At 53.4% G+C, this 17020-nt stretch overlaps 1 protein-coding gene across 1 annotated transcript in view; it reads right to left on the bottom strand.

Annotated features, from left to right (window-relative positions):
* Window positions 1-17020, bottom strand: part of LOC147672491 (anion exchange protein 3-like) — a 392095-nt gene that overhangs the window by 85128 nt on the left and 289947 nt on the right. Inside the window, exons 10-12 of the mRNA XM_086947996.1 lie at window positions 12516-12740; window positions 6220-6368; window positions 1100-1294 (exon numbers count right to left, since the gene is read on the bottom strand). Of these exons, the coding sequence (XP_086804122.1) occupies window positions 1100-1294; window positions 6220-6368; window positions 12516-12740 (569 nt within the window). The remainder of the gene's footprint in view (window positions 1-1099; window positions 1295-6219; window positions 6369-12515; window positions 12741-17020) is intronic.

Here is a 17020-nt window from a genome sequence, read left to right as displayed (position 1 = left end):
TGATGCTCCATGAACCTCTCCTTGATTTTTATAGTTAGGGACTGTGTACCATAAACATCTTTATAGCATAGGGTGAGAGACTGGAAGCCATCAAAGTTTCCATGGTTTAGATTTAGAGATTGCGCTCCAAGGACATCTCTATGGTTTGAATGAGAGACTGTACTCAATGAGCATCTCTATGGTATAAAGTGAGAACCGGTGCTCCACAAGCATCTCTATGGTTTGAATGAGAGACTGTACTCAATGAGCATCTCTATGGTTTGAATGAGAGACTGTACTCAATGAGCCAACCCATGGTTTAGAGTGAGAGGCGGTGCTCTGAGGACATCACTACGGTTTAGAGAGGAGACCATGCATGAACGTCTCCCTCATTTAGAGCGACAGGCAGTCCTCCATGAACATCTCTAGCCCTGGCAATTACCACGTGTCTACAGTTAGTCTAATACCGCTATATGTAGAATGAGTCGCCATTCCAGCAGAGAGCCACTAACAATGTGTTCATTTAATCCCTTTGTGCAGTCCAGGATTACCACCACCCTGAGAAACATCCAATGAATCGAAACAATGGTAAGCGAGAACTCCATATGACCTCTTGCTGGTGCATTATTTGCCTTCAAACCCGAATACTGGATCGTGGGCTCAGGCCCTCACAGCGAGGGTCACACGCACTACTGTTCCAGCTGAATTGTTTGTTGTGAGTCTCAGTGCAAGTGCCTGTCACAGAAGGGGACCTCGACTCTCACACACAGCAGCTAATTAGATGAACCTTCCCTGACTGTGAATGTGAGGCATATGGAAACGTAGACGTGTCCTCTCACACAGGAGTCTCACGCTATGGGTGAGAGTGAATAACTGTGTTTCTTGAACACCTCACTGGAACAAATACAGGCTCAAGCATGGAAGGAGCTTTATCAACATGTATATGGCGAGCAGTGTGTTACTGCACCATGAACACCTGCAGAGAGTTGAAAGACAGAAGGCACTCGAAGAACCCGGGCAGCTTCAAGCAGCAGAAGGGGCTCCAGGCACACCTCTATGGGCCCTCCACATTAAGAGGCGCAGACCGACACTCCCCTCCACCCCCGCCCCTGGCACACACCTTGTAGAGCTTATAGAAGGTCTCGTAGATGAAGATGAAGGAGATGAGGAAGGCAAAGATCTCCTGAGTGAAAGGCGAGATGTACCGCACCAAGAAGCTGCCTTCGGCTGCCACCATGATGAAGATGAAGAAGATGAGCCAGAAGCCGATCCAGACTCGACCTGTCAAGTACTCAATGCCCTGACTTTGGCAGAACTACAGGAGAGAAGAAACAAAGAAGAGAGAAAAGTAATTATCCAACATGAAAGAGGAGGCATGGAGGTTGTAGGACATCAATAGAATAGGAGAAAACAGAAGGGAGGAGGTAGAAGAGGGGAAGGGAAATGAGACAACATGAGAGAGAAGGGAGGGATGGCAGAAGGTAAGAGATGAGGGGAAGGAGAATACAGGACAGAGAAGGGAGAAAGTAGAAAACAGGCTATAGAAGAAAGAAAACCAAATGCTCAGTCAGGCGCCTGGTTAGTTGGGTGCTTCCCCATCCTGTACCCCTAGTTCCTTTTTGGTCATCCCTCGCCTGTTACCTTCTCTGCGCCTCTGGGACCATCTTCTTGCACTCCTCCTTTATGTAACACCTTTCCGGTGACATTGCACTCCCAGGTAACTTAGCAGTCACATTTTTATATCCACCTTCCTCCAGTTCTATCAAGGTCAATATGGATACAAATGTATATACAGCCTTACTTTCTCACTTGGAGCCTTCAGCCCTTAATGTTTATAAAATCATGTATACTCCCAACTTGTCTAAGAATGCATCAAAAAACGTTAAACATCGACTCCTTAGTTCCCACACAGAAACCCTTATCTCGGATCAGTGTGCCTATGCGACCACTCAAGATTTTACCGGGTCATTCACTTGCCACATACGACCGCAGCAGGAGGCCTGGGCAGCAGTGGGATTGGATACATGAGGCGATCTATTTACAAATACCCATCTGCAGATCCTAGATGGGCTGATAGAGAACTTTGGAATTGCGCAGGGTACTTTTCTGCTCTATGCGTTATTAACACCTCAGAGCCTCCAAACGTGGGGGAACGCGGAGAAAGAGCCAGACACATCGCAGGCGCCGCAGACTCTGCTTATGCATTGAAAGGGCAGACATACCGTGACTGCACTATACCCTTCTCCTAACCCCGGCTCTACTTCCCTACTGGCACCACTTCGGGCATACTGGGTGTAGGAACTGGGTGCGCCAGGTCCCCGGGGGGTAGCTTGGCTCGAGCAGGTAGGCACCCGAAAGCTTAGGTGTTAAGTGACTACACAGCACACACATCCACTGAGACAATAAGGTCTTGCAAAGACTGAGACCACACCAGTATGGTTGATTCAAATAAATACGTTTTATCTAAGATTCAGCTCAGGGCAATCAAAAATCACAGAAGTAACAACTTATTACTTTCCCTTAAAAGCACATTTCTTGCATTGCTCTGCCATAAATACTTAAATAAATAAATATTAAATATTTAATAACTGTAGGCCTGGCAGCAGCCTTGATCCTAGTCAGCACCAGCAAAGAAGTCATGGGAGAGACATTCAAGTAACAGGTCATTAACTCAGAATAGAACATTTCAGCATGTACTGGTAGGCGTTCAGGAACCACTGCACTAGACAGGATTAAAACATGTAATTTAAAATCAAGTAACATTTCATTAGGCAAGATTATAACCTTTCATTAGATAGGGGGAGAACATTTCACTCCGCATGACTAGACATATCATCAAGCAAGGATGAGCCTTTCACTGGGCATAGATAAACAATGCATCAGGCCAAAATGAGCATTTCAGAAGGCAACAATAAACAGTTACCTTTACAGGAATAAACCTCTCTTAAGGCACGTGTCAACTTTCCTTGTAGTAGGGCCTAGAAGTTGTCTGTAACAACTAATTTCCCCAACCAGGGGTTACCGGTTCTGAATTGATGCCCCCAAAGGAGTCTAAGGGGCTCTTGTCCAGTTCTAGGGGCTGAAGGGTCAATTGGGGCCAACGGGGCCCAACTACAGCTTTCTCCCCAGGGAGGGGCGACTCAGGGCCTCCTTTGACCTTCCGCCCTCCTCCCCCAGGGTTACCTTGGTCTTCAGCCCCTTCTGGGCTCTTGCAGCGGTTCAATTTGCTGAGGGGAGGGCTCGTGCACCTTCGGGTGCCCTCTAGTTTGCCCTGCGCTGCCTTGGGACCGGTTGGGGACACAGCGGCAGCAGGACGGCCCGGGCTTCTCTCTTGGCCTTGCTAGGGCCCCAGAACCAATCACCACTGGCTGAGGGGAGGTGCGCCCGCGGCCGCCAATGGCAGCGCGACCAGCGGGGGCGTCACAGCCTCCCCTCCAATGGTAGGAAAAGAAGGCTGGGGCGCCGCCGATGACGAGGCGCACCCCCTGTCACGTGATACCGAGTTGAGGCTTTAGGCCTTGTTGGGCCTAGCGCGGCCTAGCGCAGCCCGCAGCGGCGGTCTCCTCAGGGGTCCTTCCTCACAGGGCTGGGCTGCGGCGGTGACCAGAGTTCCCAGGCGCACTGGTGGGCAGCACCTTTTCCGATCGCCTTCCCGGGCCACGACACGGCGGCGGCCCTCTCCTGGCACCGAGGGCCACCGGGGGCAGATGACAGCACTTCACGGGGCTGCGGCGGTGATTTCGCGCTAACTGAGGAAGCGCTTGGGGAGCAGACTCAGCTGCGGTGCGTGGACCGGCCAGCTCTTTCTTTCCTGCAGCGCTCGCCGGAGGGGGGGGCACAACACGTGGGGACAAGTGGCGCTTCAGCACTACCAGTCTCTGGGTCCACAGAGGGTCTCTGCGCCGCAGCGCTTAAGGGGCATATGGCACTTGGGCCACAGGCAGCAGGTCAGAGTTCTAGCTCTATGCAGAGGGAGCGCTTAACAGACAGTTCACTTCAGGCCGCAGTTCAAGGTGGGGATAGTGCTCAGAACGAAGCACCCAGCAATTCAGTTTAGCGAGGGGAATGAGGCCGGACAGCGCTGGGGGCCCAGGTTGAAGCAAGGGGCGCAGAAGTGACACAGCCCAATACCTGGTTGATCCCCAGCAGTCCAGGTCAGAGCAGATGAGCTTCTTCCTGGCGCTTATGGATTCTGGCGCCCTTTGGTTGAAGGAGGTTCTTGGTTTCTTGAGGGGGGTTTGAGTTGGAGGATTTCCTCAGCAGGTCACTTCAGGTGGTCCCTGGGTTCCCCTCCCGCCGGGCCAGATCAGTAGGCTAGTTCAGTGTTCCTTACTCAGCTTGGTGGGCAGCGCCTAAACCCTGTCACCCCCAGTGATATAGGTTCCTGAATAGGCCCTACCGCCTAAGTCTCCTGCGTAGGGTCCCCCAGGTCAGTGATGCCCCAACTGACTAGAAAGTTTCCCTCCCTTTTCTTTTATAGTGGCAGTTGGCAGTTGGTGACCACTCCCCTATTCTGGAAGGTTCCAGGAGCTCCCTCACTCTAGCTATGGGCAGGCAAGGCAGGCTGGTATTGCAACAATGTTTAAGGGTTCCAGCCAGCTCCTGGCTACTAGAGTGCACCTAAAAAGACCAAGCTGCAGTAGCAGGGGTCAGTGGCAGCCATGTTAGGGGAAGAAAGCTCCTGCACCTTAGCATTGCATTTAATAATACACAGGGCATCTCAACCTCACAGGGCCTACACAACTTTATTACGATGGGGGGGCATCCTGAATTAGGGGAGCGAAAAGCGAAAAATTTCAGGGAAAAGGGCCAAGTCCAACACTGGGACTCTGAGCTGGCAGTCACCATGAACAGTGGACGCCGTGCATAGGGTACCCCAAAATAATATCCATGAACGCTAGACTGAAATATACACAGTGTAATGACTTACATCATACATATTTAACCTCCCACAACTAGCCGGTATGTACCCCATGTCGGTCGACATATGCCCTCGCTGTTCTGGGACGGATGCAGCCTACCTCCACATGGTCTGAGCGCGCCCTCGCCTAGGGGCATATTGAAGTGAGATCGCGGTCACACTGGGGGGAGCAACTGACACACTGGTACCGGTGCAAGGCCTGCACTTCCTACTTGGCATCACCAAGCGCACTGCAAAGCGGAAAAACCTTAATACATTCTCAGACCTAGCACTGGCGCTAGTGAAAAGGAGAATAGCTAAGTCTTGGAAATCGAGCGCAGCATCTTATGCGTTTAGCTGGATCTCCGCAAGGCACATGTGGCGGAACACACGACATACACACAGGTAGCACCCCATAACCCTCCTCAAACCAATCCCATGCATGGGCAAGAATACTTGTCCTTTGTGGAAGGCAGATTGAATACATCCAGTTCCACGCAGGGCTGAGATGGCCCCTCACCCTTGGCTTCGTTAACAGCACAATAGCATAAAGATACGCATAATTTGGACCCCTCCTCAGGTGGGACGTAACCTAAATAGATGGGCCCTCCAGACCCCGAGACCAGGCAGTGGGTGGTGCATGCGGCTTTCTAGCTCCTCCTCCGCCCCATCTCTCACTTCACCCGTTGACTTAAAGAAGCATACACATATGCAAATACCCTAGCTTATGCACGACCCTCATTACTGTGTGCATGTGGAATATTTTTGCGATTGTATATTTTTTGTTTAATGTTTGTAGCGTACTGGTTGGTGTGAAAATATGGGGACTTTCTTGCCGCCTCCTTATGGAACTCCTTACCAATGTCACTAAGACAGAGCAACGATCTTCTCTCCTTCAGACAGGCCTTTAAAACCTGGCTTTTTAGACAGGCTTATTTTTAATATAAATTGAAGTGAACATACCTTTGTCCAATCTACCCAAGTGTTATGCTGTATTCTCAAAAACGTCAGTAGCGCCATGAAGCCTACGGGCGTACGTGCGCTGTATAAATAAAATTTAGCATAACATAACATACCAAAGAACACCAGTTGCCCTATTTGCTGAGCATAAAGTGGATAATATACAAAGATATATACATAAAGTTTGTTTCTTTTCCTGTAACCAGCATGCAATGCAGCCTGGTTCCCCACCAAGAGTCAAGTTGGTAAATGTCACTGTATGATATTAAATACTAAAGATGGCAACTTGTACTCTGCTTAAACTGTGAAAAAACAATAAAGACAATAAAAAATTTTTTAAAAATCTAACGCCTCCCTAATGATCACATCGGCGATGTTACCTTGTAGAAGGCCTCTTCAAAGACCAGGAGGGGGCCTGAGAAGCCGATGACCAGCAGGGGCTGCGCTGCCAGGAGCGAGAAGATAATTCCCAGAGCAGAGGTGGAGATGATGAGCTCCGAGACTCCCATGAGACCCTCCGTCTTCTCCCCTATGAAGGGCGACAACAAGTTTCAGAGTGACATCACACAGCGTCCAGCCATACCCAATGGAGACCCAATGACCCAACCGCGTGTGCCTCTCCGACCTACATGACCCCACGGGCACACTGAGGGCACTCCTAGAACGCAACACAGAGGTGCTCAGTTCTGACCCGCTGGTCTCCTCAACAACTCCTGGATAAACCAAACACACCCATACTAGGCCCATACCTTGCCGACACCAACCGTCCACTGCCACTACCTCATGCCAGCTTTATTACCTGCCAGTCTCCTGTGGATGCCCAAAGTAACTAATGTGCCAGGACACCCAGATAGATAGCCCCTTAAATCACCACTCACCTTAAGGTTACCAGGTCTGCCAGGCGCCTCCTGGATTCCCAAACAAACAAACAAAAAGCAATAACACAAGTCTGGATATGACACTTAGCAGCCATTCTCGCTCCTGGCACCCAGCAGACAGCCTGGCTCCGGGCACTCAGCAGACAGCCTGGCTCCTGATAGACAGCCTGGTTCCTGACACTCAGCAGACCAACTCAATGTTGGAACATAGCAGACAGCCTGGCTCCAGTCACTCAGCAGACAGTCTGGCTCCTGGCATTTGGCAGACATCCTGGCACTCAGCGAACAGCCTGGCTCCTGGCACTCAGCAGACAGCCTGGCTCCTGACAGTCTGCAGACAGCGTAAATCCTGGCACTCAGCAGACAGTCTGCCTCCTAGCACTCAGCAGACAGAAAGGCTCTTAGCATTTAGCAGGCAGTCTGGTTCCTGGCACACAGCAAGAGAGCCTGGCACTTAGCAGACAGCCTGGCTCCTGGCACTCAGCAGACAGCCTGGCTTCTTGCACTCAACAGACAACCTGGTTTCTAGCACTCAGCAGGCAGCCTGGCTCCTGGCAGTCAGCAGACAGTGTGGCTCCTGTCGTTTAGTAGACAGCCTGACACTCAGCAGACAGACTGGCTCCTGGCACTTCGCAGACTGCCTGGCACTCAGCAGACAGTCTGGATCCTGGCATTCAGCAGACAGCCTGGCTCCTGGCACTCAGCAGACAGCTTGGCATCTGGCACTTAGCAAACAGACTGGCACTCAGCAGACAGCCTGGCTCACTGGCACTCAGCAGATAGCCTGGCTCATGGCACTCAGCAGACAGCCTTGCTCCTGGCACTCAGCAGACAACCTGGCTTTTGGCAGACAGCGTGGCTTTGGCCCTCAGCAGACAGCCTGGCTCCTGCAGTCAGCAGACTGACCGGTTCCTGGCATTTAGTAGACAGCCTGCCACTCAGCAGACCGCCTGACTCACTGCCTCTCAGCAGACAGAATGTCTCCTTGCACTTAGCATATAGCCTGGCTAAAGCCACTCAGCAGGCAGCCTGACTCCTGGCACTCAGCAGACACCCTGTCTCCTGACATTCAGCAGACAAACTAGCTCCAGGCACTCAGCAGACAACCTGGCTCCTGGCACCCAGCAGATTGTCTGGCTCCTGTTGTTTAGTAGACACCCTGCCACCCAGCAGACAGCCTGGCTCCTGGCACTTAGCAGACAGCCTGGCTCACTTTCATTTAGTAGACAGCCTGCCACTCAGCAGACAGCTTGGCTCCTTGCACTCAACAGACAGTCAGGCTCTTGACAATCAGCAGCCTGGCCTGGTTCCTGGCACTCAGCAGATAGCCTGGGTTCTGGCAGACAGCCTGTCTCCTGACACTCAGACAACAGTCTGGCTCCTGGTACTTGGCAAACAGCCTAGCACTCAGCAGACAGCCTGGCTTCTGGCAATCAGCAGACAGCCTGGCGCCTGGTAGTCCGCAGACACGCCTGACTCCTGGCACTCAGCAGACAGCCTGGCTCGTGGCACTCAGCAGCCAGCCTGGATCCTGGCACTCAGCAGATAGCCTGAATCCTGGCGCTCAGCAGACAACCTGGCACTCAGCAGACATCTTGGCTCCTGTCAGACAGCCTGGCTTCTGGCACTCAGCAGACAGCTTTGCTCTTGGCACTCAGCAGACAGCCTTGCTCCTGGCACTCAGCAGACAGCCTGGCTCCAATCAGACACCCTGGCTCCAATCAGACACCCTGGCTCTTGGCACTCGGCGGACGGACTGGCTCCTGGCACTCCGCAGACAGCCTGGCTCATGGCCCTCATGAATGAATGAATTTGGGATTTGTATAGCGCATGGCTGCCCGGAAGCGTCCCAGCGCTGTGATTGTAGACCAACAACTGAGGGTAGAGGCTGAGGGGGAAGAGAAAAGGTTATTGTGGGAAAAGGTGAGTTTTGAGAAGTTTTCGGAATTTCATATGATTAGGTTCAGACCGGAGTTGGATTGGGAGAGAGTTCCAGAGGGTTGCGGCGACCACCGAGAATCGGCGACCACCAGTACGAGCTCTTTTAGTTCGGTGGACCTTGGCAAGGTTGCCTTGCGCTGACCGTAAGGGTCTGTTCGGGGTGTATGGGTAGAGCATGGATTTTAGAATTGGGGGTCCTTGGTTTTGCATAGCTCTATGGGTGGTACAAAGGGACTTGAATTTGACCCTTTCGCGTATCGGCAACCAGTGCAATGTCTTAAGGGCAGGTTTGGCTGAGACTCTACGGGGGGTGCCAGTGAGTATCCTTGCAGCGGCATTTTGTGTTCGCTGCAGGACATTGAGCGTGGCTTCAGGGGCACCTAAAAAAGGGCATTGCAATAGTCCAATCTTGATAATATTAGACCTTGCATAAGCATTTTCTGGGAGGTTGCGGGAAGTAGTGGAAGAATCTTCAGAAGAGAGTCTGGCTCCTGGTAGACAGCCTGGTTCCTGGCACTCAGCAGACACCCTGTCTCCTGACATTCAGCAGACAAACTAGCTCCAGGCACTCAGCAGACAGCCTAGCTCATGGCACTCAGCAGACAACCTGCAAATCAGCAGACAGCCTGGCACTCAGCAGACAGAATCTCTCCTTGCACTTAGCAGACAGCCTTGCTCCTGGCATTTAGTAGACAGCCTGCCACTCAGCAGACAGCCTAGCACTCCGCAGACAGCATGGCTCATGGCCCTCAAAAGAGAGTCTGGCTCCTGGTAGACAGCCTGGTTCCTGGCACTCAGCAGACAGCCTGGCTCCTGGAACTCAGCAGACAGACTGGCTCCTGGCACTCAGCAGACAGCCTGGCTCCTGGCACTCAGCAGACAGCCTGACTCCAGGGACTCAGCAGACAGGCTGGCTCCTGGCACTCAGCAGACAGCCTAGCTCATGGCACTCAGCAGACAACCTGCAAATCAGCAGACAGCCTGGCTCCTGGCACTTAGCAGACAGCCTGGCACTCAGCAGACAGAATCTCTCCTTGCACTTAGCAGACAGCCTTGCTCCTGGCATTTAGTAGACAGCCTGCCACTCAGCAGACAGCCTGGCATTCAGCAGACATCTTGGCCCCTGTCAGACAGCCTGGCTTCTGGCACTCAGCAGACAGCTTTGCTCCTGGCACTCAGCAGACAGCCTTGCTCCTGGCACTTCTCATACAGCCTGGCTCCTATCAGACAGCCTGGCTCTTGGCACTCAGCAAACAGACGGGCTCCTGGCACTCAGCATACAGCCTGGCTACTGGCACTCTGCAGACAGCCTTGCTTCTGGGATTTAGTAAACAGCCTTCCACTCAGCAGTCAGTCTGGCTCCTGGTACTTCGCACACAGCCTGGTACTTAGCAAACATCCTGCCTCCTGACACTCAGCAAACAGCCTGGCTCCTGGCACTCAGCAGACAGACCTGGCTCCAGGCACTCAGCAGACAGCCTGGCTCCTGGCACTCAGCAGACAGCCTGACTCCTGGCACTCAGCAGACAGCCTGGCTCCTGGCACTCAGCAGGCAGCCTGGCTCCTGGCACTCAGCAGACAGCCTGGCTTCTGGCACTCAGCAGACAGCCTGGCTCCTGGAACTCAGCAGACAGACTGGCTCCTGGCACTCAGCAGACAGCCTGGCTCCTGGAACTCAGCAGACAGCCTGACTCCAGGGACTCAGCAGACAGGCTGGCTCCTGGCACTCAGCAGACAGCCTGGCACTCAGCAGACAGCCTGCCTCCTGGCACTCAGCAAACATCCTGGCTCCAGGCATTCAGCAGACAACCTGGCTCCAGGCACTCAGCAGACAGCCTGGCTCATAGCATTCGGCAGACAGCTGGGCTCATGGCACTCAGCAGACAGCCTGGCTCCTGGCACTCAGCAGACAGCCTTTCTTCTGGCATTTAGTAAACAGCCTTCCACTCAGCAGACAGTCTGGCTCCTGACACTCAGCAGACAGTCTGGCTCCTGACACACAGCAGACAGCCTGGCTCCTGGCACTCAGCAGACAGCCTGGCTCCTGGCACTCAGCAGACAGCCTGGCTTCCGGCACTCAGCAGACAGCCTGGCTCCTGGCACTCAGCAGACAGCCTGGCACCTGGCACTCAGCAGACAGCCTGACTCCTGGGACTCAGCAGACAGGCTGGCTCCTGGCACTCAGCAGACAGCCTGGCACTCAGAAGACCGCCTGCCTCCTGGCACTCAGCAAACATCCTGGCTCCTGGCATTCAGCAGACAACCTGGCTCCAGGCACTCAGCAGACAGCCTGGCTCATAGCATTCGGAAGACAGCTGGGCCCATGGCACTCAGCAGACAGCCTGGCTCCTGGCACTCAGCAGACAGCCTGGCTCCTGGCACTCAGCAGACAGCCTTGCTTCTGGCATTTAGTAAACAGCCTTCCACTCAGCAGACAGTCTGGCTCCTGGCATTTCGCACACAGACAGTCATGGCAGTTAGCAGACAACCTGCCAATCAGTAGGCAGCCTAGCTCCTGGCCCTCAACAGACAGCCTGAATTCTGGCGCTCAGCAGACAGCCTGGCACTCAGCAGACAGCTTGGCTCTTGTCAGACAGCTTTGCTCCTGGCACTCAGCAGACAGCCTTGCTCCTGGCACTCCGCATACAGCCTGGTTCTATCAGACTGCCTGGCTCTTGGCACTCAGCAGACAGATGGGCTCCTGGCACTCAGCAGACAGACGGGCTCCTGGCACTCAGCAGACAGCCTGGCTCCTGGCACTCAGCAGACAGCTTTGCTCCTGGCACTCAGCAGACAGCATTGCTCCTGGCACTCCGCATACAGCCTGGCTCTATCAGACAGCCTGGCTCTTGGCACTCAGCAGACAGCCTGGCTCCTGGCACTCAGCAGACAGCCTGGCTCCTGGAATTTAGTAGACAGCCTTCCACTCAGCAGACAGCCTTGCTCCTGGCACTTCGCACACAGCCTAGCACTCAGCAAACAGCCTGCCTCCTAGCACTCAGCAAACAGCCTGGCTCCTGGCACTCAGCAGACAGCCTGGCTCCAGGCACTCAGCAGACAGCCTGGCTCCTGGCACCCAACAGACTGTCTGGCTCCTGTTATTTAGTAGACACCCTGCCACTCGGCAGACAGCCTGGCTCCTGGCTTTTAGCAGACAGCCTGGCTCATGGCATTCAGCAGACAGCTGGGCTCATGGCGCTCAGCAGACAGTCATGTCAGTCAGCAGACAACCTGCCAATCAGCAGACAGCCTAGCTCCTGGCCTTCAGAAGACAGCCCCGCTCCTGGCACTCAGCAGACAGCCTCGCTTGTGCACTCAGCAGCCAGTCTGGATCCTGGCACTCAGCAGACAGGCTGGCACTCAGCAGACAGCTTGGCTCCTGTCAGGCAGCCTGGCTTCTGGCACTCAGCAGACAGCCTGGCTCCTGGAACTCAGCAGAAAGCCTGGCTCCTGGCACTCAGCAGACAGCCTGGCTCCTGGCACTCAGCAGACAGCCTGGCACTCAGCAGACAGCCTGGCTCCTGGCATTCAGCAGACAGCCTGTTTCCAGGCACTCAGCAGACAGACTGGCTCCTGGCACTCAGCAGACAGCCTGGCACTCAGCAGACAGCCTGGCTCCTGGCATTCAGCAGACAGCCTGTTTCCAGGCACTCAGCAGACAGACTGGCTCCTGGCACTCAGCAGACAGCCTGGCTCCTGGCACTCAGCAGACAGCCTGGCTCCTGGCACTCGGCAGACAGCTCTCACAGGACACTACTTTGTGAGCTCAGAGCAGAGACAAGAGGATCTGGACAAAGTTTTCTGTCACATGTCCTCACACGGCGCAATCTAGGGGCACAATCTGTCGGCCGGCTTACCCAGCAGCCCCCCAAAGGTGATGGCGGGAGACAGTGCCGCGAAGTAGATGAAGCACACGGCTGCGAGGCACTGGCTGTTCAGGGCGTCTGTGATGTCACTCAGGTATTTGGGATATCGTCGCCTGATGTCCTTCACCAGACCCCCAAAGATGATGCCGGTGCGCTTGAGAGGGTCCCCTTCAGCCTCGCGCTCCTCCTCTTCCTCGGCCTTCACTGTGGATGGCTCTGGGGGACAATGAAGGGGTGCAGCTCAGTTAGCATACCTCATCATCAGCAGGGCACTGGAGAGGCAAGGCTTCATCCAGGGTACTCCCAGCATTAACATGAATTTGCCACATTTACCATTAAATCCTTTATTTGCATAATAATTTTCAAATGTTACAAAAATCAATAAAATGGCTCAACAGGAAGTGAAAGTGCTCCACAGAGGGCACCGTGCCATGCCGGATGCTCCATTCAATTTAGCTGGTTATCTTTAGATATTGATTGCTGTATGTTAGTCCTGGCACCATTGGCGTGGGGCTCCCTTCCATTTTTTGCTGTTGCCTCATGTGTTTTTGCTGGTGTTAGATGCTTTGGGCACTGTGCCACTGCTATTCAGTGCCACAGTGCAAGTGCTCCCTTTTGTAAATTGATGTATGGTTTAGTGATTCCATGTTTGGCTATTTTGGTTAACTTGTCAGACCCTAGTCTAGTGCATTGAGTGTGCCCAGGGCGTGTAATCCACAGCTCTCCACTCGCTTCTCTGCAGCCCTGTGCTAGCTGCCTGCCTTGCCTGCCCGGATTCCTGCTGACTGCCCTCCTGCTACAGCGCTTGCAGCATCTTACTGCGCCTGGTATCGTTTATGCCCGCATTGCTTTTCCGACCTCATTTCATAAAGTTAAAGCGCCTATTAGCGTTTAGGCTCGCACTGCTACATTGTATCTAATTGTTTAAAGCGGCGATTGTGCTACATTGTATCTATTTGTATTAAACGGCGATTGTGCTTGTCGGGGGAACGTCTCTTTATTACTTACTTAGAAGAATCTCTGTTTGAAGCTCCGGCTGTGCCCCACTTTCGATTTCATTTTAGGCGGCCATTTTCGACTTGTTTGGGGTTTCTCCCGTGTCTCCTCCCAGACCCCGCCTCCCAGCTGACCCTCCCACGCTCCCCCCCCTCCACACTTCATTTATGCCTGATGCTCCAATGCGCAGTGTCCACGCGCTACGGCCACGCCGAAGGTGCGCCAAAGGTAAGCCCGTCTACGCCCGTCCGCGCCTGGACCGCGCCCAGCGCCATACCCCCTGGTCCTCGCATTGCCCAGCCCTCCCGCATTACCTACGATGCCACCACCCTCCTAGCCCTTAACCCCGGCCGCTCCCCCAACTGCGTCCAAGCCGCTCCTGGACACACCCATGGACCTTTCTCATGCTACTCCTGCAAATTCATCGGTACCGTCACCAACTCCGCTACGATCACACCTCAGATTCCCGACACCAACCACCTACAATGCATCCTTCTCAATCCCGAACGGTCCACAGGCACGCCGTTGACCTATGGAATCTACTAGACACCATCTCTCCAGACGTCGCCTTCCTAACAGAAACATGGATGAACGCTTCCTCCGCCCCAGACATCACCATTGCCATCCCTGAAGAATATAAGATCACACGCAAGGACCGTACCGGCCACACAGGAGGAGGAATCGCTATCGTCCATAAAAAATCAATCCACATCTCAACCAGCTCTGACGTCAATCTCGCCAACTCTGAACACCTTCACTTCCAGATCCACATCGACCCCAAGACCACACTCAGAGGCACCCTCCTCTAGAGACCACCAGGACCCCGCGCAAAATTCAGTGAAGACATCACGGACTTCATCACTCCACACGCGCTCCCCTCCAAAGATTACATCCTTCTGGGAGACCTCAACTTTCACCTTGAAAAGAACAACGACCGCAACACCACCACCCTCTTGGACAACCTCGCCAACCTCGGACTTAAACAACTGGTCACTTCCCCCACCCACATCGCAGGTCACACACTCGACCCTATCTTCACCTCCAGCAATCATGTCGCCTTCAGCCACACTACGGATCTCCTCTGGACTGACCACAGCTGCGTTCACTTCACCTACAACAAGCCGAAACCCATCAACCACCCCCAACCAACTCTGCAAAGAAACTGGAACAAAATCACCATCGACCAGATCTCCTCATCGCTCCTTCTAAACACCCCAGCCCACTCCTCTAACCCACACCAAGCCGCCACCAACTTCACCCTATGGTTATCCAACACCGCCGACATCCTAGCACAACTGAAAAAACGTCAACGCAAACCTGGCAGCAAGAAGGCCTCATGGTTCAATGATGATCTTAAGAAGTCCAAGAAACTCTGCCGCTCCCTTGAAAAGGCCTGGAAAAAAGACCCAACCACTAGCTCCAAGGACGCCTTCAAAATCGCCACCCGCACACACCACCAACTAATCCGAAAGGCCAAGAAAACAGCATTCAAGGATCGACTAGACAACAACGCCCACAACAGCAAGGAACTTTTCAACATCGTCAAGGAATTTACCAATCCCTCGGCCAACTCCAATGACATCACCCCCTCTCAAGCCCTCTGCGACTCCCTGGCTTTATTCTTCCACAACAAAATTGCAGACATCCACAACAGCTTCGACAACCAACCCGGAGACCAACCCACCCAACCATATGCTGAACATTCTCCCCCCTTGAACACCCTTAATGACTGGAACCCAATCTCCACTGAGGACACCATCCGCCTGATGAACTCCATCCACTCAGGATCCCCCACAGACCCATGTCCTCACCACATCTTCAACAAAGCAGACTCCGCCATAGCACCGCACCTCCAAGACGTCATCAACTGCTCCTTCAACTCCGCCACCTTCCCGGAAAGCTGGAAACACGCTGAACTCACCGCCCTTCTGAAAAAACCCACAGCGGACCCCACCGAACTCAAAAATTACCGCCCCATCTCGCTCCTTCCTTTCCCGGCCAAAGTCATCGAGAAAGCTGTCAACAACCAGCTCGCCGCCTTCCTCGAAGCCAACAAATCCCTCGACTCCTCACAGTCCGGCTTCCGAGCAAAACACAGCACTGAGACCGCCCTCATCGCAGCAACATACGACATTCGAACTCTACTGGACAATGGAGACACAGTCGCCCTCATCCTCCTCGACCTCTCTGCAGCCTTCGACACAGTCTGCCACAGCACCCTTTTACAACGCCTCAGAAACATCGGAATACAAGGAAAAGCACTTGAATGGATCACCTCGTTCCTCACCGGAAGAACCCAGAGAGTCCGCCTTTCACCATTCAAGTCCGAGGCCACTGAAGTCATCTGTGGCGTTCCACAAGGATCCTCACTCAGTCCCACCCTCTTCAACGTATACATGAGCCCCCTCGCGGCCATCGCCCGCCAACACAACCTCAACATCATCTCTTACGCGGATGACACGCAACTGATCCTTTCTCTCACCAATGACCCCAGCACCGCCAAAACTAACCTACACGAAGGAATGAAAGAAGTTGCCGAATGGATGAAACACAGCCGTCTGAAACTGAACTCAGATAAAACAGAAGTCCTCATCTTAGGTACATCCCCCTCTGCATGGGACGACTCTTGGTGGCCGGAAGCCCTTGGAAAAGCACCCATTCCGACAGACCACGCACGGAACCTAGGCGTTATCCTGGATTCTTCACTTTCAATGAACAGACAAGTCAGCGCCGTCTCCTCATCCTGCTTCAACATTCTTCGCATGCTCAAAAAAACATTTCGCTGGATCCCCACCGAAACCAGAAAAACAGTCACCCATGCTCTGGTCACGAGCCGACTGGACTACGGAAACACCCTCTACGCAGGTACTACCGCTAAACTCCAGAAGAAACTCCAACGAATCCAAAACGCCTCAGCCAGGATCATATTAGACATCCCGCGTAACGAACACATCTCTAGTCACCTGAAAGACCTCCACTGGCTACCCGTCAATAAGAGGATCACTTTCCGACTGCTAACCCACGCACACAAATCACTCTACGACATCGGACCAGAATGCCTCAACTCACGACTGTCCTTCTACACCCCCTCCCGCCAACTACGTTCTTCCAGCCAAGCCCTCGCCACTGTACCTCGCATCAACAAGACCACCATGGGAGGCAGATCCTTCTCATACCTGGCAGCTAAAACATGGAACTCACTCCCCACTTACCTTCGCCTTACCCAGAACCACCTAGCATTCAGAAAGCAACTTAAAACGTGGATATTTGACAAGTAATCCTCCTCCCCTCCCTAAGCGCCTTGAGACCCTCTGGGTATGTAGTGCGCTATATAAATTCTTTGACTTGACTTGACTTGACTTGACTTGTTGTGCCGCCCACAGAAGCAGCCCTGTAAAATGTGTCTAAGGTCTGCCATTGCAGAGCCTGTGTGCAGTCTGGTACTGTCATGCTGACTGGGCAAGTGCACCCACTTCCCAGTCCCTAAACCTTCCCTTTTC

Source organism: Lissotriton vulgaris, unplaced genomic scaffold (genome assembly GCF_964263255.1).
Source record: "Lissotriton vulgaris unplaced genomic scaffold, aLisVul1.2 SCAFFOLD_1073, whole genome shotgun sequence".
Lineage (NCBI taxonomy): Eukaryota > Metazoa > Chordata > Amphibia > Caudata > Salamandridae > Lissotriton > Lissotriton vulgaris.
The sequence above is the reverse complement of the archived record's forward strand: the minus strand, read 5'-3'. Positions and strand labels throughout refer to the sequence as shown.